Genomic DNA, 22992 nt, shown 5'->3' with positions numbered 1-22992 from the left:
CCTTGCTGTTGAAAAACAAACCTTGGTGTTTATGATTAGAAACATTAATAATTGATGATTCATCAAAATATAGGTTAGGATGCAGTGTCTCAGAGTCAACCCGCCTCGAGAAGAGCAGGGCTACAGTTTTATCTGGATTAAAGATAATTCCCCATTTCCTAGCCCAGATTGAAATTTTTCCTTAGATCATCAGTTAATATATTAGCACATTCTTGCCTGTTTCCCTCAATGAGACCATATAAGGAGGTATCATCAGCAAATAGTTTGAAGTTTGAGGCCAATTCATCACCAATATCATTAATAAATAGTAAAAACAAAAAAGGACCAAGGACTGAACCTTGAGGTCCCCCTGCCTGTAATGTTTTCCAATTAGACTTATACCCATCTATGACCACCCTCTGTTGCCTATCATAAAGGTATGATGTGAACCATTCTAACATATTATTACATATACCATATTTTTTTAGTTTATAAATTAGACCGTCATGTCCAACTCTGTCAAAGGCTTTGCTAATACCACAGAAAATCATTCTGGCCTCTTTGCCGTTGTCTAAATGTTTGACAATTTCATCGTATATAATTAATAGTTGATACACTGTCGAATCCTTAGGTAAAAAGCCTGACTGATTCTTAGAAATAATGTTATATCTTGAGAGGTAATTGAACATATACTTAAAAACATTTTTTTCAAATAGCTTGCTTAATATAGGGGTAACAGATATTGGTCTATAGTTGGATGGATCACTTTTATCTCCCTTGCCCTTATAAATTGGAGTAACTTGAGCATTTTTCCATCTATTTGGTAGCTTTCCGGTAGAAATAGATTTGTTGAATAAGAGATAGAGTGGTTTCACAAGAGATTGGGAACCCCTTTTATGAATTTTGGAGGGATACTGTCAGGGCCTGAAGGTTTATTAGTATTGAGTAGATCGAGCTGATCAAAAATGTCCTGTTCGGTTATGTCTATTGTTGAAAAGTTATGTCGGGGTCGGGGGCAGTCAGGAGGTAAATCGTCAGCATTCTTTTCATTTACGGAAATCGAAGTGAAATAATCGTTAAAAGATTTAAAAGATCTATGGGTGGATTTTCAGTTCGCCGTTGATAATCAATGGAGAGTCATTTTCGGTTTTGTTTTTGAGATTCATAACCGATTTTGCAATACGCCACCATTTTCCGGGGGGGTATGGTTTTATCAATTAAAGAAGATTTAAGTTTAGATAAATAGTTTTCTTTAGCTTCCCGGACTAAGGATATAACTTCATTCCGAATAGATCTAAATTTTGCCCAAGAAGCTGAAGTATTATGTAACTTAGCTTTGGAATGCTGGCGATTTCTTTGTCTAATTTTTAGACTGATACCATTAGTCATCCAAATTTTATCATTAGGTCTTATAGTTACTGTTTTATGTGGCACGAATAGGTCGATAGCAGTTATGATTTTATCAGTTAATAGAGAGTTCATATTTTCAATATCACCTTGTAATAAAAGATTCCAGTCAATGGACTTAAGATACTCATATGCTCCGTCAAAGTCAGTGTTATTGAAGTATAATAAAGTCATTTTTTATGCCTGTTTCTTTAAAGTTTTAAATTTCAGATCAGCGCTAACTGGACAGTGATCACTACAAGAGGGAGGTTGTACTATTGTATTTTTAATAAAGTTAACGTTGTTTGTTAGTATAGTGTCAAGTGATGTTGAGGTCTGGGAAGTAATCCTGGTAGGTTCAGTAACAGTGTTTTCTAACCTTTATTTCAACAAAATTCTATGTAGATATGAGTTTGAATTTAGATCTAACATGTCTTGATTTATATCCCCTACCAGGACCACTTCCCTTTGCAGATCACTAATTTTGTTTAGGTTAATATCTAGCCTGTCCAAGTAGCCAACGAGAGAGTTAGGGGGTCTATATATACAGCCAAGAAGAATAGGTTTATTATGGGTAGTTTTTCTTTTATTTAAGTTGGGTTTTTTCAAGATTTTCAGAACATGTACATTATACAGAACATCACATCAACACACATCCACACATTCACACATATCTACTATTGAAATTATCGTCAACCTCATCATCATCCTCATCCTCATCATCATCTGATGATTTTATACAATCACCAAGACACATTCAATTTTCACACACTTTCACACATAGAAAGACAAAACAAAAAGAGAGAGAGAGAGACAGAGAGACAGAGAGAGAGAGAGAGAGAGAGAGAGAGAGAGACAGAGACAGAGAGACAGAGACAGACAGACAGCGAGACAGAGAGACAGAGACAGACAGACAGACAGAGAGACACACAGAGAGAGAGAGAGAGAGAGATCAGACTGCCAAATTTGAGGAGATAATAAATAAAATAAATAAAATGAATAACTGCTGTGAGTATTTGACAATATTTTGTTTTTTAAAGTAGAATAACAACTACTAACTTAATATAAATAGTCATAAGACTCAGGGTTAGTTGAGGTCAAGCTCTACTAATTTTAACCATTTTTCCCATTCAGAAGTAAATCTTCTAAGACATTGTTCCCCTTTACCACGAGCAATATATTTCTGAACCTTATAGTAATCTTTAATCGAATTGACTAAAGCCGTCACATTAAGTGACTTATGAAAACATCTGGTTTTGTATATATATTGTTTAATGAACAGTGTAATTTCATTATCAATTCTGGTATAAATTCCAGTTTGGTTGATAAAACCAAAGATCATTGATTCTTTATTTAGTGAGAAAGGAATAGTGAGAGCACTTAAAAGACTTTCCAAATTTCTCAGATTTTTTTGTACTTCCCTGCATTCCCATAAAACGTGGGTAATTGTCTCCCTTCTATGATACAAAAAACACAGTGTGGGTTATTTACAAGTCCAATTTTGCATAAATAAGAATTGGTTGTTAAAATATAATGATTAATTCTAAATTGCAACCATTGCATTTGTACTTTTTTGTTACCCTGAAAGGAATAGCATATCTTTTCCCCCAAGTTTCCTGATTATAGTCGAATATAGTTCCCCATTTTGTGTGAGCAGTTATTGATGCATTATTTCTGATTGCCTTTTTTATAGAAGTCTTGAGAATTCTTTTTCTTCTTTAAAATTATTACAAGATGTAACGGTATAATTGGGTATATCACATTTTTGTTTGGCAAATTAAGTTGTTTTAGATAATTCTTTATACTTGTTATCAAGCCATGATATTCTAGATAGTTAGTTATTGTACCATGTAGATCACAAAATTCCTTAAAGACAAGAAAGAGTAGTCTGTGTTGTTTTTCAACAAACTATTAATTATCATTATCCCGTTTTTAAACCACTTACGATAACAAAACAACTGAATTACCAACAGAAATATTTTTGTTATACCATAAGGGTGTCTTAAGTAGGGCAAAATTCTCATTTTTAAACAGCTCCTCTTTTGCTCTTAACTTATACCATGCCCTAAACACATCTTTTCAAAACACATTTTTGCAATTTCCTTGAATTTTATTTAAGTACTAGTTTCCTGAGTTAGCCAAGATATGAGGATTTACACAAGATTTTAAAACGCTTACCCATTTACCTTCTGATCTAAAATAACCTGCTTATCCAACTTATTTTCAGAGCTTCAATAAAAGACATTAAATTTACCATTTTTAGCCCACCTTCTTGATAATTTTGGATTATTATGTCCCGTTTAATCTCATCAGTTTTGCTATTCCATAAAAAATTGAAAAGAACAGAATTGAGCTGTTTTATAATTTTTTCAGATGGATTAGGTAAGGAAATAAACAGGTATTATGGGTAGTTACTTCAGTCCATATTACTTCAAGATCATCTGTCTCAAGGGCAGGTCTACGTTTAATATTAACATTATGTTTAGTATAAATCAGAACTCCGCCACCGTAATTATCTCTATCCTTTTCTAAAAATATTACCAATGTTTTCCAAAGATACAGCACTATCAGGAATTGAATTATCAAGATGAGTTTCAGAGACGCACAGTATATCGTATTCGGAGAACTCAGCATCAAGAATATGAGTTTTGTTCCTTAACGAACAAATATTGATATAACAAATAGAAAAAAAATCTAGGTGGATGTGGGAGTGGGGTGGACCGGGGTTCGGGTGAATATCACCGCATATGGATAATATATAGAATAAAATAAAAATGTAGTGCAAATTCAGAGAGAATAGATTCAGAGAGACACTAACGATACATAAACTTTTTCAAAGTAGTGAGTCATTCTCTGCCGTTACAGCACCAAAATAGTTTGTTGTTTTATCCATTGTCAAAAAGGAAACGCATATGTAGAAAATACATCCTGGTAGAGTAAGAGCAGAGAATGACACAGATAGGTTTTAAGGAAAATACACGGGATATAACAATATTTAAGTTTTGTAAACAAGATTGACATGTATAACTGTTTATATTCTGAAAACACAATTTGCCTTGGCGAAGTAAACACATTGACAAATGAGAACAAAAAACAATAGATGATAAACATAAACATTATTTACATTAACTTTTAGGATCCATATAAAAAAATGACTGTGATACAAAAATGAAATGTAAGAAAAAACAGTTATATAAATATCGAGTAACCCACCTCACTGACCCCATACCGTATGCTGATTACACGATAGACCTGACGTTACCTGTTGAGAGTAGAACCATCCTACATAACATCGCATGCATTTTCATGAACTCATGGGTCAGTGACACGGATTAGACGGTATCCATCCAACTTACGCATTTGATCGGATGGTACAGATTACTAATATTACGAATTAAGTGTGAAGCTACCGATCATTAAAATATACATTTTCTGTAATGAATTATTATGATACATTTTATTAACTAGCTCATATGACAATAAGACACCAAAAATTAAGAGTGCAATAATGTTATTAGGAACAATTTATAATAGGTATAGATAATATACTATCGTTCTTCATGTTCGATAGACAGCAGTTCATGCCCAAAATTAAACTTGGCATTAAAAAGTTATTTACAAACCCTGCGTGTAAATATAAGGTTGTGAATATGATACTACCTTGCGGCATGTATTTGACTCTAAGGATACCTGACCGCATAAACGCATCTGTAATACATACATACATACATACACATACATACATACATACATACATACACACACACACACACACACACACACACATATATACATACATACATACATACATACATACAAACATACATACATACATACATACATACATACAGACATACATACATACATACATACATACACACACACACACATACACACACACACACACACACACACATACATTCATACATACATACATACATACATACATACACACACACATACACACATACACACATACACACACACACACACATGCATGAGGTATCCTGAACAATATTATCTATATTATAAACATCAGTATGCATCTTACTCAGTACTAGGTATTTTAATGACTTACAATTGTTTAGAGTCAGTTTCGTTCCTTATTTCCATGTTTATGTTGAATTGTGAAATTTAAATGTAAATAGTATGTTGGTATGTCAAAAAAGCAGTGTGTGTGACACATATGCTAAAAGTAGTTCACTTTAACATCTACTTTGCCTCCTTTTTTCAATTAATGGACATTAAGACACTTTCAAGAATATCTCCTATACCATTTAATATATATAATATGAGTTAATACATGTAAATGGTGTGTCATGTCGTATGTAGCTACATGTAACTGTGGCATATACAAATTTTTTGATTTATGTCTATTTGAGCCAGTTAATTCAGTAATGTATAAACTTTCGTCATTACGTCGTTAAACTCACAAATTTACTCAGTCCTCGATAGACACTTTTTTTTATATTGTATCTTAAGGTGTTTCCAACTTACCTGCCTAATTATATATCCATACATATTCACCAGAAACTGCATAAGAATTTGCTGAAAATACCAAAAATAACTTTCCGCTGTCGATTGCACGTGATAAATGTATTACATTAATAAATAGTGAAAACCCAATGTATTCTACTATAAAGCTTCGCAATGATTTCACTGACATGAAAAAATATGGCCTAGAATCATGGAAATGTAAAAAGCTTGATTGTATTTGAAATGGAAAGCACTAAAAGTAAAGTCCCTTGCACAGGATATGAAGTACTTGCAAACTTCCTTTCTTGAAAAAAACCATACAAAACATCCAACCTTATAATGATAGCGTTTTCATTAACACATCCTAAGAGGCACCAATTATAAGCTGGTACCTTCATTTCTTAGTTTTAATCGTTCTTCCTTTGTTATATTGTAATTAAAGATTATTGTTTGTTAATTATCAAGTGTTTTATTCATTTGTTTGCAAATTCAAATATTATGTACAATCCCATAATTATTTGTAATGAAAATGCTATGAATGTAAAGTGCTGTTTGCATGATGATCTAAATCCTATTTTGTTCAAGTATGATATAAAATAATATTGCATACCGGGAAATTATCGCCCAGTCAAACAGCCCTTAGCCAAACTTATGTATATTCATCCATTGCTAATTCGGCTTCCACATTTTATTAATATTGACATTATGTTGTTAATTATTGTTTGCTGTAATGATAAATTTGCCCTCTTTTGGTGGGTGAATAGCGAAAATTTCCCTGTATACATTAGCATGCTTGCAACCAGACCATTTTGAATTTTATCATTTATCTAATCTAAATTCATATGCAACTTTACCTAACAATAAATGTCATTTTTCATGTGAAATAACCTTATAGTCTTTTGTTAATTATTATATGCCATTTAATACCACATACAGCACACCAATCTTGATAAAAATCATATACATGTATAACAACTTTACGCCAACAAAGTTTGAAGTTCAAGAACACACTTAACTCGTCCTGTATACAATGACTATATAATCAAAAGTTTCAATTCCTATCATTGTTTTATGTGACTGAAACATCAGGCATTACACTGTATACCATGAATCTGATGTAATTCCATATTACATCAAAAAAGTTTGTATTGGTAAGGGATACATTGTAACTCACTTAATGATACAATTGATATCAACAACATCCAAAATATTTCAATACCAAATTAAGAGGCATCGTAAATGATTTATGATTTGTTTAAAACATAACAAAGGCAAAAAATACATCTGTTGTAACATAAAGTCAATTACCTCCCTTACACCAACTTTATCTTAAAATAAAAAAATGAATTTGGACTCAAAATTGATAAAACAAGGGGAAAAAATGAAATGAAGGAATCCTCTCAGTCCATGGTACTGACAACAGCAACAAGAAACACTAATTAGTTCAATTCAAAAACCTAAATACAATGTATATCTATTGTATTGCAAAAAGAAATTTGGAATTTCAGTTAGTACATTTGTACTCACAAATATTTTGAATATTAACCACGAGTTACACAAATATCCCGAGAGGTTATGATTAGGAGACTCCAGCATCACTCGGAACTATCTGGAGCTTTCCGGCAAACACTAAACATGATAGTGGCACATTGCACTTCTTTTACTTAATCATATGCATAGTTTCATGGGTTTGTTCTGCTCATGTTAAGAAAAACGAACTTCCTATTGTGATGAATGTGATAATGATGCAGCATTAGTCTTTTTTTTTTTTTTTGCTGATGTATTTTGTTAAAAATATCACCAACCTACATATTGAGTATTGGTAATTAAGTAAACAGATCTATATTTGAAAATATCATGTTATTCATCTGCTTCTGCGGCATCAGAAGGTCTGCTGGACAACCAAATACCCTACTTCAGACCATATGTCCTGCAGGCCGAGTCTTAGTGTAATAGCAGGAAAATAGTTAACATCTCCACCCCATAATCATATGTACAATTGCTAGGCATGCAAAAACTGTCATGCTATCATCATTGAACCATCAACCATTGATCAGGCTCTTGACCTGGAGACTTACTTGCAATAATGCTCTTAATGAGAATATCTTGTCATGATTGCATAAATATCCATGTGAGCGATACAGACCCTCTGGGCCTCTTGTTTTTTCATTTAAAATGTTTTGTAATAGTGTTTATATCATGCAATTTATTCAATTATGAATTTAAAAAAAAAGAATTCAGGAAATCTTGAGTCTTGAGCTAATTCCCCTTGAAAAATCAAGACACACTATCTGTAGTTTGTCAAGTATCTAGTTGAGGAAAAGATTTGATTTCATGATCGCTGAAATCGCAACTTACATACCAGCTTATATGAACCTGTCTTCTAGAAACTATGAGGATATTTGAAGACTGTCACAGATGGTTTAATTTTAGCTTTCTGGAATGGACTGCATGTTATAAAACTATATCGCTATTAATTGCAATATCACATTAATATTTTTGGAAAATTTTCATTGCAATTTCATTTTTTGTCTCGCCGCGACGGAGGAGAGACTAAGGTGATGCATTTCCGGCGATGGCGACGGCATCGACATTGCGTTTAGCTGAACGTTAAGTTTTCGTTATATGCTTCTTAATCAGATAATAATGGTATTATGGTGTTGAAATTTTGCATGAAGGTTCTTTTGGAGTCTACCTTTCATACTATGAGGTCAAAATGGGGATGTTTTTTTTTTTTACATATTTTGGACCAAAATTTTGAGAATTGGACATAACTTTCTAATAATTGTTCGATTAACTTCAAAGTTCATACACACCTTCAGTATACACAGTACTTCAACATACATTACGTTTTATTTTGCTCAAATGACCACAACAATTGTTTTGGCAGGACATTTTGGGTGATTTGGAGAATTGGACATAACCTCTTTAATAATTGTCAGATTTACTTCAAATTTCATACACACCTTCAGTATACACAAGTATAAACAGTACTTCAATATATAATACGGGTGTTTTGCTGAGATGATCACAATAATGTTATGGCAGAAAACATAGAATTTTGGGTGATTTTGAGAATAGAACATAACTTCTTTAATGATGTCAGATTTACTTCCAATTTTATACAAATCTTCAGTATACACAGTACTTCAACATATAATACAGGTTTCTTGCTCAAATGACCAAATCAATTTTTGGATGAAATTTTGTGTTTTTGGCCAGCTAATGTTAAATTTTTGTTTTTAGCTCAGTAGGAAATGCGGTGTACAACTCATTGCGGGTCAGAAACAGAGAGTTTAAATGCTTGGCTCTATTTGTATTGCGGGTCAGAAACAGAGATTTGAAATGCTTGGCTCCGTTTCTTGGACGTTTCTTGGTGTCTCTGTCTCCATTCTCTGTCTGGATATATCAGTCACTGTCCCCATCCTCTGTCTTTATATTTCAGTCACTGTCTCCATCCTCTGTCTGGATATTTCAGTCACTGTCTCCATCCTCTGTCTCGATATTTCAGTCACTGTCTCCATCCTCTATCTGGATATTTCAGTCACTGTCCCATCCTTTGTTTGGATATTTCTACAATGTACTACTGTCCGCATCCTCTGTCTGGATATTCAGTCTCTCTCCCCATCCTCTGTGTTGATTTTTCAGCCACTGTCCCTATCCTCAGTCTGGATATATCAGTCACTGTCCCCATCATTTGTCTTGATATTTTAGTCACTGACCCATCCTTTGTCTGGATATTTCAATCACTTTTCCAGAACTCTGTCTGGATATTTCAGTCTCTGTACCCGACCTCTGGTTTGATGTTACAAAAACTGTCCCCATTCTCTGTCTGATTATTTTTATTACTTTCCCAATCCTCAGTCTTGATAGTTTAATCTCTTTTGTTTTCTTGAAAGTATTGGTGTAAAAACTACAGAAGTTTATGATTTTCTTCTGAAAAACGGGAAGGCATTGATTCAGGATGTTATACTGGTAGCTTACTGGGATAGAGTCCAATAAAGTTGGCAAATAAATATTGCCTTGACTTTATTCACAGTCACAGGGGTCAGATATGTCAACAAATTCAAATGACTTCTGAACAACCCAGGAGATATAGACTGATGATGTTAGGCTGGTTGCTGGCTAGGATGGAGCCAAGGAAAGTTTGTGAATAAAATTACGTTTACCTATATTCAGAATCACAGGAGTCAATTATATCAAAATCTTCAAATTACTTCTCCTAAAGAATTGTTCACAAGACAGGATGGAGCCCAAAAAGTTTCCAAATAGAAATGATTTGACTTACATGTATATTCAAAGTCACAGGGGTCAAATTTGTCAAAAAACATCAGTCCAACTTTCCTAAAGCATCTTAAGTTCTAGATTCATAATATTATGCTGGTAGCTTTCTGGGATGGAACCCAACAAATTTGGCCATTTTGAAAATGTTCTTTAGCTGTATTCAAGGTCACAGGGGTCATATGTGTTTAAAGTTTCAAATGCCTCGAATCACATTATTTGGGCAGTAGCAGCTGGGATGAAGGACTATGAAATTTGTTCCAATGGATGATAATCGCCTATATTGTCACGGGGGTTCAGGAACTATAAAAGATCTTTTTTAAATTCATATGAGTTCGAAGTTTCCCTTGGTTCATATAACTATCAGGGAATCAAAAAAGCCGCCAAGTAGCCGTCTTGGATTTGGACTTTTCAAGATTGTTATTGCTATTGCTCAAGAAGCAAATGAGAAACCTTTTCTAAAATTTCATATGTACTATAAGTTCTCCTTTGTATAAATTTGTTTATGTTTCATTATGGGATTGGTTAGAAAAAACAAGATGGCCATAAGACGATCTCTGATTTTGAGATTTCAAGATTATAATCGCTAAATATCAATAAGTGCCCGATAGATCTTTCTCAAATTACATATGAAAGTTTCCTTGGTCCAAATTTGTTCGCGTTTCATTTAGAACTAATAAAAAAAACTTGTTTAAAGTTCACGCTTGTTTTCACTATTTCTCAAAAAGCACTTGAAAGATCTTTCTCAAATTTGATATGATAGTTCTCTTTAATCTGAAACTGTGCATTTCATTTTGGAACTGCTCAGAAATCAAGATGGCCGCAAGGCAGCCATCGTAGATTTTTAAAGTTTAACAATGTTAATGCTATTTTTCAGTAAGTACTAGACAGCTATTCTTCAAATTTCTTATGAAAGTTAACCTTAGTCAATTGTTGTGCATGTTTTATTTTGGGAATTCAACACTTGATAATTGATTAAACATTTGTGGTTATTCTTTATGGGTTAGGGATGGGGGATATATCTATGTGTGCCCTCACTGTTGAATGTTTCCAACGATTGTCGTCATATTTGCTATATTTATTTTCAGGTGCGTACAGAAACAGTACAACATGGCTTCCAATCAAGACATTCCAGAAGAAGCCGATGGAATTCACAACAAAATGGTGTATTATCTTGGTGAACAAATTAATGATGACCACCTATGCAAACTTAAGGGCCTGTTTAAAAATATCCCACTTACCCCTGTCGACATTGATCAAATCCATGATATATCTGGCTTATTTAACCGTCTTATGGAAAAAGAGGTGATAGGTATTGGGAACTATACAAAACTTATATCAAACCTTCAGCCGATCAATCCAAAGCTGGCAACTTATGTGAAGCAAAAAGAAAAAGAAATCATCAATGTAGGTGAGTTGTACTATATACCTTTATTTATGACATAAGGATGTGTATAACGCACAATAGTATGATGGGATATGTGAAGTTTGTTAGGTGGAGGATGTGGAGGATGTGAAGAAAACTGCTTGGACATTTTGATCTGCTTTAAGAGTATTCTAAGCAAGTTCCATAAGACCCATATTTTCTGATGTTTTGCCAGTAGGTACCTGAGATCTATAATTTCCTCATACAAATAACTTTGACAGACCTTCAAGGTCAGATGGTCAAATACTTGAAATACTTACAATACTATATTATAGTATTAAGGTTTTCACATATCCTTTGTATGTATGTCTGTGTTAGGGATGACCAAGTCTAATGATAAACTGTCAACACCTTAAGGATCCCTGTCCCACTGCAGAAAAACACTAGAAAATGCCACTGTAGTGTTTAGTACACACAGTAATTATATAAGCTCCTTTTAGTTTTGTTTTGGATATGACAGTAGCATTACTAGGCCAGGGTACTTCTGTCATACTCGCCAACTCTCCCTATTTAGGAGGAAGACTCAAGATTTTGGACCATTAAATTTAGTGTTTTCAACCAGTGAATTCGCTGAACTGTTCGTATATTCTAAGATCTAATGATTTCATCTGAAAGAACAACTCCAAATATGTCATTTAAAAGGTTATTTTTTTTCTCTAGGGATGTATACACACATTATATTTATGTTTTAAATATGTCTCCCCTTTGAATGAAGGGAGACATATTGTATTAGTACTGGTTCTTCTGGTTCTTCTTCTTCTGGTTATTCTAACTGCAACTTGTCCGGGCCATACATTTTAAACCGTTGACGATATCTTGTCGAAACTTGAGGTATGCTTGCATCACCCACAGAAGGTGTGAGTGCTCTAGAATTAGGTCACTGTGAACTTCACCTCGAGGTCAATGGTCAAATAAGTGCAACATTTTCAGTAAATTCTTGTCCGGACCGTAACTCTTATACCCTTAAAGATATCTTGATCGATCAAACTGAAAGTATACCTGCATCACCCACAGAAGGTGTGTAGTGCACTGGCATGAGGTATCGTGCCCCACTATATAAAGAATTATGGCCCTTTGTTTATTTTAAATACCGAAGTTTGTCTGCGGCATAACTTCCACGTTATTGCATCTACATTGACCAAACTTGCTATATTTATATATCTTGGGAAGGCGGAAAGTCAAGTACTGAAATCGCGTCTCGTGCCTTACTATATAAACAGATAAGGACCTTTGTTAATTTGTTATACCGAAGTTGTCTGCAGCATAAGTTCCATGTTATTTCTCCTACGTTGACCAAACTTGCTATACTATATATCTTGGGAAGGCGGAAAGTGAAGTACTGAAATCACGTCTCGTGCCTTACTATATAAACAGATATGGCCCTTTGTGATTTTTTTATACCGAAGTTTGTCTGCGGCATAAGTTCCATATTATTTCTCCTACGTTGACCAAACTTGCTATATCTATATATCTTGGGAAGGCGGAAAGTCAAGTACTGAAATCGCGTCTCGTGCCTTACTATATAAACAGATATGGCCCTTTGTTAATTTTGTATATCGAAGTTTGTCTGCAGCATAAGCTCCACGTTATTTCTCCTACGTTGACCAAACTTGCTATATTTAGCCAATAGAGGAACCAGATTGTAATCGGATGTGTGATAATTCCTATTTGTATATACATGTAAATGTGTCTATAGTACCATAGCTGCCGAAACTTAACCAAAATTGTTAAGACAATTTCACATGAACCAGAATAATTTAAAAAAAATAATGGTTTAGAGTTTACACACCTTTATCTTGATGTTACCTTTCTATTTTTCCAAATATGCATATTGGCTAATACGAGGAGACATGTTTTTGTTTATAAAAACTTTCTAGTTTTTAACATGCATGATCTCCCGCATGGAAATTTCAAAAGGTGGGCAAGTGTGTTCAGTAGATCAATATTCTAACCTACTGGTCAGTTGGTTAACAGTGATTGACCATGTCTTGTATGACAGTGTTCATACTTTGGAAATTAGGAGGTTAAACTCACTTAATAATATGTAGAAGTTACAACGGGAACAATGATTTTTTTTTTGATTTTTTCAGTGAGTCTGCCCCTTTATCAAATCACACACACAAAACAAAAACCATTACTACTGAATTTCTAATGCTGATGTCGACAGTTATCACTGTAGCTAGCTTGGAGCCAAAGGCTTTTTTTATAAATAAACTTTTTTCATACAAGAAAACCATTATTTTTTCTACTGGAAAAGCATTATATTTTTTACTGGTCAGTAATTGTAATTGTAACTTCTGATTGGCTGAAGTTACTTGGCATTGAAATTACTGAGCAATGATGTGTTTAGTACAAAATTGTTTTAGTTTGCAGCTTAACTGGTACTTTACAGTACTAGTCATCAAACACTGAGCGGATTTCAACAGAATTTGGTGTGGAGCATCCTTGGGTGAAGAGAAACCAATTTTGTATAAACAGTGTGTCTGACCCCACAGGGGCCTGAGGAGCGGGGCCATATAGGAGGAATATTTATTGCAAATTCTTTAAAATCCTTCTTCTTCTGTAAAAATCAAAAGATTTGGTCCATATTTGGTGTGGAGTATCCTTGGGTGAAGGGGAACCATCTTTGTATAAATGTTGGGTCTTGCCCCCAGGGGCCTGAGGGGCAGGGCCCAATAGGGGAAATATAGCAAATCATTCTTTGAAAATCCTTCTTTTTCTGTAGGAATGAAAGGAATTGTTCCATATTTGGTCTGAAGCATCCTTGGGTAAAGGGGAACCATTTTGTATAAACAGTGGGTCTGGCTTCCCAGGGGGCTGAGGGGCGGGCCAAATAGGGGGAACATAACAAATGCTTCAAAATCCTCCTTCTTCTTCTTTTGGAATGAAAGGATTTGGTTTATATTTGGTATGAAGCATTCTTGGGTGAAGTGGAACATATTTTGTATAAACTGTTGGTCTGGCCTCAAAGGGGCCTGAGGGGCAGGGCCCAATCTGGAAAATATAGCAATTTTTTTCAAATCTTTCTTTTTCCGTGGGAATGAAAGGATTTGGTCCATATTTGGTGTTGAGCATCCTATGTGAAGATAACCAATTTTGCATCAACCGTTGGTCTGACCCCTGAGGGCAGAAGATGGGGCCTAAAAGGGTAAACATAGCAAATACTTCAAAGTCCTCTTTTTCCTGTAGAAATGCCAGGATTTTGTAAAATTGCATATAAGTATAACCCTTGACTAACCATGTTATACATGCACACTACATATGTACCAGCAACATCTAACTATTCCAACATCAATTTTGCTAACGTTTCCAGGTGAGCGATACAGGGCCTCTTGTTCATATTTCATTTTGAGCTTGAATCAGAAGAAAAATTAAGGCTGCTAGAAGTCAAATCTTTCTTGATCATTTTTTTAAACATAGCTCTTCTATAGAATAGTAAACTAACATAGAAATAATGAACTTCCAATGCTGGTGACCATCTAAATTTTTCTGGTAAGCATGCTGGGTTGTTATCAAATTTGTTTCAATGAATGACTTTGAGCCACTTTCAAGGTCACAGGGGTCAAATGTATTAAAATTAATGAACCTTTAAACAACTTCTTAAAGTTTTCATGCTAAAGGTCATGCTATTAGATATGCTTTCTAGGTCACAGGACTTAAATGTGTTAAAACTTTTGAACAAATTCTGATTAACCAGTAGGTCTAGGGCGATGACAATTGGCCAGCAGCATGTTAGAATGAAGGAATATCCAGTTTGTAATGACTGATTAATCAACCTTTTACTGAATAATAAAGAGCTTTATAGTCATGATATTTGGTTTTTGGCATGCTGGGATGAAGGGCTTTTAAATGTGTTCAAATGTATGGCTTTGAACTTAAAATATTACGATAAAGATTCAGAGGGATATCCCAACTAGGTTTCGTACTTATGTGCAGAGTAATGATATTTTGTCTACTTAGGTAAACATACATTGACGACCATTTTGAAGATCAAATATGTTCTAGGGAATAAGCAGGTTAGTGATTCAGGCCCATTTGGCCACTTGACACTTTCTTCATTGAAGAAAAAGTCAAATATCACATAAAACAAATGGGTTGAAACCTCTTTATTTATAAATCTTACTTTCAGATGAGTGGAAGCTTCTAAATCCCATGATCAGGATACCATTATTGAAGATGGCTGAAGGTTGTGACTTAGCTGAGTCATGTAACTCAAAGTTATTTGTAGAGAGGAAGGAGCCTATGGACTGGCTGAATAAGATGTACAATGAGAGACAACGTACGGCAAACCTACCCGAGAATCATCAGTACAGAATATACGGTATACACGGGAAAAAAGGGATAGGTAAGTCTTGCGTAATGCTGCAGTTTTTGCATCGAATTCAACATGAAACTTCAAGAAATGAAACAGTGCATGTTGGATCGTTTGACTTTGACAAAGTCAGAAGTTTCCAAAGCTTTTTAAATAGACTTTGTACTTTTTTCGGTGTTGAAATGCATAAATGGAAAAAAGAATCAGGCAATAACAATGATGACGATGAGGAGGAGGAGGAAGACTTTATGGATTGCATGAGTCAGATTGAGAGAAAAATGACGGATAACCCTAGCAACAAGTTTATTGTGTTTCTTGACAACATGGAATGTGCCTGTGGCAAGGCTAAAACTGACGGGACGGCACCTGACATGTCTAATGTATTTCTCTGGGACAAGATCTATAAAGAATTCATCCACAATCTTCTACCAAAGTGTCACAATTTATTGGTGTTCATAACGTCCACACAGACGGCTAGGTTTGCGGAGTTCGGCAGCATTGCCTGTAAAAAGGACTTGAAGGAAATGACTGAAGAAGAAGCAGAATGTCTGCTACGGAACCAAGTTCCAAGGGTCATAACAGAAAAAGGAAGTTTGTCCTCAATTGTTCGCTTGTGTGATGGTCTGCCACCAACTATCATAAAAGCAGGTATGTCAATCAAATAGTAGATACAGACTGTAGAGGATGCCTCCATATATATTTGCTACTATTATAGCAGGCACCCATTTATTTCCTTTATTACTGGACAAAGTCCCCATCAAAATCATTAAACAAATACACTACCACCAGGCAGATTGCAATTTGTATATTGTTTGACCTTTTAGAAATAATGCTGAAATAAAAGGTACACCAATATAATATCTTTGATAATCCTAGGACAGATGTGTTAAAGATAAAATATTGTCTATAGACTAGTTGAGAGATGGACTTCGGAACTTGTAGGTTGAAAGTCACCAGAAAAAGGCTGAAGATGATTTTTTGATTGGTTTTATTTGAAGAACATTAAAATAATCCACCCGTTATTAATTTATTCAAATTTATAATATTTCAGATTTATGTGAAACTGAGTTCTTACTTCCAGGTGCCATGCTTTGTGATGAAGATTACAAACATGAAGAAATAGCTAATCTATTGAAAGACTTTAATAACAAGATGGATTTACATGGTGATGATCTGTTTCCCAAAGATGATCGCTATGGTAAGTTACAGTTAACACAGTATTAGTGTTAAGTATGTAATCTATCTTAAGAGTCAAAATCATCTTACTTGTACTATACAGATTAGCCTGCACACCTTTTATTAAACAGTTCTTCAGATCAGGTCATTGGGGATAGTTAGGTTTGGTTTATAGGGTGTGATGTCCTATCAACAGCTACCAAAGATCATTTAAGGTCATGGGGAATCAGGGGAACCGGATGAATATACTAGAATCGGCCAACCCATTCATATGATTGTAAACACTTTTTTATTTTGGTGGTACTGGTGGTGGTGGTGGGATGGAGAAGGATGGATTTACTGGAATCAGCCCACACTTCATAGATTTACGACTAACTTACTGTCCTAGTTTAAGACTAGTACCAATATTATTTTCCTACACTTCTACATGTAGATGAGCAACTGAAGAAATTCATAAACCGCCTTTCTGATCAAAACAAGAGCAACCTGAAGTCTCTCGCTGAGATGATCAATACACAAGGACAAGTTGGAATTGAAGATGCTGCTTCAAAACTTCGTAAGTAGTTTTGGTTTTAGACATTAATCTATAGGTTAGAAGTAGAAGTAGAAGTAATAAGACACTGTTTAAACATTCCCTAACAAAGCCGAGCAGACATTAACAGAGAACTAATTGGTCATCTAAGACATACCTTTACCATATAATGTGGTAATTATGTCTTTTCTGATAAATTCCTGTCAGGGCTGTAACTACCAAAAGAAGGGAATGTACTTTACACACCATGGCCTTTATCTTTAGGTCAAAGGTGAAATAATAACCATCAATATACATATTGGCTAATAAGGGGATTGAGAAATATTTTCTCTCTAGTTATTCAATTTTTTATTTTTTTTGTAACTTAGAATTTTATTCAGATTTTTCAAACACATACGCATGACAAATAATGAGATACAAGTCTGTAAATTATGACAGGAAAAAATGGATAATTGTACAGAACACTCATCTTACATTCATACTACTCTACTCACTACATGTCATACATATAAACTTATTACACAGCCTTTGCCTGACTGACATTCATCATTAAACCATATACCCATTCGTACATACAAAATACTTATGGCCATGCGATGTGTTTTTATGAGAGAGAGAGAGAGAGAGGGAGAGAGAGAGAGAGAGATGGCACTATTTCCTATCTAAAAATCAATTTATTATCAAGATTGAAGCAGTAAATATTAACAGCTGATTAATTTTGAAAGAAATCAGCAAGCACTGTACGGCATTAAAGAGAAGAGAGCTATTCAAAATAATATCTATTACAGGTATTAACACACATTTTGTGATGTAATCAACAAGAACATTGAATATGGATTTATTGTGGAAAAACATGCAGTGTTTTTTGTTTTATGTGATGGTTCAGCATCTATTGTTCATCTGCTGGAGTCTATTTTTTCCTTTCAATAAGTTCTACTGAAACCATCAACCAATAGCCTAGGGTGATGATATTTAACCAGTAGCCTTTATATATGTAAAACATTTCCTTAAAGAAAAAAACAATTATTCAATAAACAACGGTTCACAACATATAAACACAACTGATATGACTTATAAATTGTATTGTAGAATTTGAGAGTAACACTGCCGAGTTTAAGCTAAAAATCCTCTTTCCACTGTGGTTCAGAGGGATGGTTGAGGTTGACACGAAAACTAGAAAAATCAGCATGAATACGTTTATTTGTCAGTTTGTCCTGAGCTATGATATCAAAGGTAAGTGGCTATAGGCAGTGTGAGATACAGTCAGAAGGGGGTAGAAATTACCTCCCTTGGCTATAGTCAGTGTGAGATACAGTCAAAAGGGAATAGAAGTTACCTCTATTGGCTAATAGTCTGTGTGAGATACAGCCAGAAGGGGGTAGACGTTACCTCCCTTGGCTAAAGTCAGTGTGAGATAGAGTCAAAAGGGAGTAGAAGTTACCTCCCTTGGCTATTGTCTGTGTGAGATACAGTCAGAAGGGGGTAGACGTTACCTCCCTTGGCTATAGTCAGTGTGAGATACAATCAAAAGGGAGTAGAAGTTTCCTCCCTTGGCTATTCTCTGTGTGAGATACAGCCAGAAGGGGGTAGACGTTACCTCCCTTGGCTAAAGTCAGTGTGAGATAGAGTCAAAAGGGAGTAGAAGTTACCTCCCTTGGCTATTGTCTGTGTGAGATACAGTCAGAAGGGGGTAGACGTTACCTCCCTTGGCTATAGTCAGTGTGAGATACAGTCAAAAGGGAGTAGAAGTTACCTCCCTTGGCTATTGTCTTTGTGAGATACAGACAGAAGGGGGTAGAAGTGACCTCCCTTGGACAGTGACGCCTTGAAGACATTTGACTTTTAACATATTGTTTTTAATAGATTCGTGTCATGGCCGTAACTACCAAAAGAAGGTGACACCATGACCTTTCTCTCTAGGTCACAGATTAAATAGACCTACCGAGAACAGTACTTTGACATTATGTGATGACCTCATGCTTTTATCAACCTAAAGGTTAACATAACAATTTTTATTTCAAGAAATTACCTATTAGATCAGTACACTGATAAATAGTTAATTTTCGAATCAAACAATGCCATTGCTGTCCTCTGCCTATCTGCTTCACCCATACCTTTGTCTAGCCTTTTGTCTCCTTAATTCTCGTTAAGTCACAAGGAGTTCTGATTAGTGCATTCCAATTTTAGCACCTGTTCCAAGGAGACATGTAACCTTATACTATGGGGCTGTGTCCATCGTCCATACTTGTCTGTGGTCAAAGGGAAGTCCATGTTGTTTAAATGAATGATCTTAGGGACAGGGCAACAATGTAAAAATAATATTAACTAGGCAAGGGTAGAGCCGTGGTTTTCTTAATGGTGGAATAATTTGGTCCTTTGCTCCTCGTCTGTAGTATGCAGGGGATTGAGTAAATATGAGAACATCATAAAATGGATTCAATCACAACAGTCGAAGGAGCAATAGGTAGTTCTTGTAGTAACTTAATATTAACTGTTACCAGAATATAAAGCTCTACATATAACATTGAGAAACTTAAATTATGTTTTTGTATTTATATAGGAAATGTAGGAAAAGAGGATGTTGTAAGACCACCCTGTGGATATTCCCCAACAAGTGGTGGACGGATTAGTCCACATGGACATAGCACAAACCCTTCAGGTAAATGTCAAGATATCCTCCATACTTACCAGAACCTGACAAGGTCAGTGTCTGGTATAACTGGCACACAATTTATAGATATCTTGCTGTTATCTTTTTTTCAGCATTGTAAATATTTATGGTTGTGTGTTTTAAGTGTCCAAATGAAAACAAAACACAGCATAGACACAAAGATTGTTATCACAGAACAAATTTTATATTGCGCACATTTTTTCACGCTTTATATTTGTTTACAATATAAATTTTCAAATGATGGTGATGATTCTGATGATCAAGGCCCTTCTGCAAACCACTTGATTTTAGCAAGCCATCATTCTCAGGAGAAGTATAGTGGTCTGCTAGAGGACCAGAATGCCCATGGTATGATTTCTTTTAATTAAGACTTGTAAGTTTGTGGACAGACATCAGTCATTCTTGTGGGACAGCACCATGTATTGTTCATTTTTTAAAATCCCTGGCAATACAAAGGTTAATTTTTAAAAAAAATGTCAAAAAATTGTGTACAGAATATGACCTGTGGGTTTTGGTTTGGACTTCTCTTTATACTGTCAGGTTTTCTGTCAGTATCCAAAAATGACATATTGCTGGTTATTTCAAATGTTTGTCATTTGATTGGTAATATTAATTTCTAGATGATTGTACCCAGGATGTTTCTAGTCACCTGCTGGAAGAGGTGTCAATGTCTGAAGCAAAAATTGAATGTCATTTTGGAAATAGGGAAAAGAAACCTAATGATGATATACCAGTGACCAACCAGAGCTCTGAGAATATCGCCAACACAATAATGGGGAAAAACTATCTATCTCCGGAGAAATCCACCAACGGCAATGTCCCTAGAAACATAGTACAACCATACCCAGGAAACAATCCTGAAAATAAATCATTAATGGAAGATGGTATGAGTAACAGTAGTAAAAACAACTCAGATTTAGGAAGTAACGGAAGGCAAAATTCAGGAGAGGTAAAAGTAACGTATGCAGAAAGTTCTGGAGAGGGAACGATCACTAACAAACAAAGTTCAGGAGAAGGAGGAATTGCTAACAACCAAATATCAATGGAAGAAAAGGTTATGAATAATCAGAAGGCAGGTCCAATAAAACGAGGTAATACACTTGTCGAAAATACCAGGGAACCATGTAAATGGCAGACAGGCAAAGACATTGACATGATGTCGGTGGAAGAAAATTCCTTTCAGCCAACTCAAGTTTTTGGAAACTTTCCTGATAACATTCCAGAAAAGAAAACGAATCGAGCAGGAAGTCTAGATGCCACTGACAAAACAAATGATCATAGTAGGCATGGGCCATCAGTGGTTTGAATCACTGAGAATGTATGTTGTCAATAAATGTATTTCACAGCCATCAGTCGTTTAAATCACTCAGAATGTATATTTTGTCAGTAAATGGATCCCACAGCCATCAGTGGTTGAAATCAATGAGAATGTATAAGTTGTCAGTAAATGTATTCCAAAGCAATCAGTGGTTTGAATCACTGAGAATGTACGTTGTCAATAAACGTATTTCACAGCCATCAGTGGTTAAAATCACTCAGAATGTATATTTTGTCAGTAAATGTATCCCACAGCCATCAGTGGTTGAAATCACCGAGAAAGTATAAGTTGTCAGTATATGTGTTCCACAGCAATCAGTGGTTTAAATCACTGAGAATGTATGTTGTCAATAAATGTATTTCACAGCCATCAGTGGCTTAAATCACTCAGAATGTATATTTTGTCAGTAAATGTATTCCAGAGCCATCAGTGATTTAAATCAATGAGACCGTATGTTGTCAGTAAACGTATTTCACAGCCATCAGTGGGTTAAATCACTCAGAATGTATATTTTGTCAGTAAATGTATCCCACAGCCTTCAGTGGTTGAAATCACCGAGAAAGTATAAGTTGTCAGTATTTGTGTTCCACAGCAATCAGTGGTTTAAGTCACTGAGAATGTATATGATGTCTGTAAATGTATTCCACAGCCATCAGTAGTTTAAATCCCTGAGAATGTATATATGTTGTCAGTTAATGTATTCAACAACCATCAGTGGTTTAAATCACTGATAATGTATTTGTTGTCAGTAAATGTATTCCACAGCCATCAGTGATTTAAATCAATGAGAACGTATGTTGTCAGTAAACGTATTTCACAGCCATCAGTGGTTTAAATCACTCAGAATGTATATTTTGTCGGTAAATGTATTCCACAGCCATCAGTGGTTTAATTCACTGATAATGTATTTGTTGTAAGTAAATGTATTCCACAGCCATCAGTGGTTTGAATCACTGAGAACGTATATACTGTCGGTAAATGTATTCCACAGCCATCAGTGGTTTAAATTACTGATAATGTATTTGTTGTCAGTAAATGTATTCCACAGCCATCAGTGGTTTGAATCAATGAGAACGTATGTTGTCAGTAAACGTATTTCACAGCCATCAGTGGTTTAAATCACTGAGAATGTATATGATGTCAGTAAATGTATCCCACAGCCATCAGTGGTTGAAATCACTGAGAATGTATAAGTTGTCAGTAAATGTATTCCAAAGCAATCAGTGGTTTGAATCACTGAGAATGTATGTTGTCAATAAATGTATTTCACAGCCATCAGTGGTTGAAATCACTCAGAATGTATATTTTGTCAGTAAATGTATTCCACAGCCATCAGTGGTTGAAATCACTGAGAATGTATAAGTTGTCAGTATATGTGTTCCACAGCAATCAGTGGTTTAAATCACTGAGAATGTATATATGTTGTCAGTAAATG

The 22992-nt window shown here is 34.9% G+C and overlaps 1 protein-coding gene across 2 annotated transcripts in view; it reads left to right on the top strand.

Moving 5' to 3' along the window:
• LOC110451397 overlaps positions 1-22992 on the top strand; it is a 35161-nt gene that overhangs the window by 7248 nt on the left and 4921 nt on the right. For both annotated transcript variants that reach the window (XM_021499383.1, XM_021499382.1), the window contains exons 2-7: positions 11211-11533; positions 15678-16508; positions 16942-17058; positions 17470-17592; positions 18658-18801; positions 20129-20227. In XM_021499383.1, the coding sequence (XP_021355058.1) occupies positions 11233-11533; positions 15678-16508; positions 16942-17058; positions 17470-17592; positions 18658-18801; positions 20129-20227 (1615 nt within the window). In that variant the 5' untranslated portion in view covers positions 11211-11232. The remainder of the gene's footprint in view (positions 1-11210; positions 11534-15677; positions 16509-16941; positions 17059-17469; positions 17593-18657; positions 18802-20128; positions 20228-22992) is intronic.

The sequence above is a fragment of the Mizuhopecten yessoensis genome, unplaced genomic scaffold (genome assembly GCF_002113885.1).
Source record: "Mizuhopecten yessoensis strain PY_sf001 unplaced genomic scaffold, ASM211388v2 scaffold5987, whole genome shotgun sequence".
NCBI lineage: Eukaryota > Metazoa > Mollusca > Bivalvia > Pectinida > Pectinidae > Mizuhopecten > Mizuhopecten yessoensis.
Note: the sequence above shows the minus strand (reverse complement) of the source record. Positions and strands in the feature narration are given on the sequence as shown.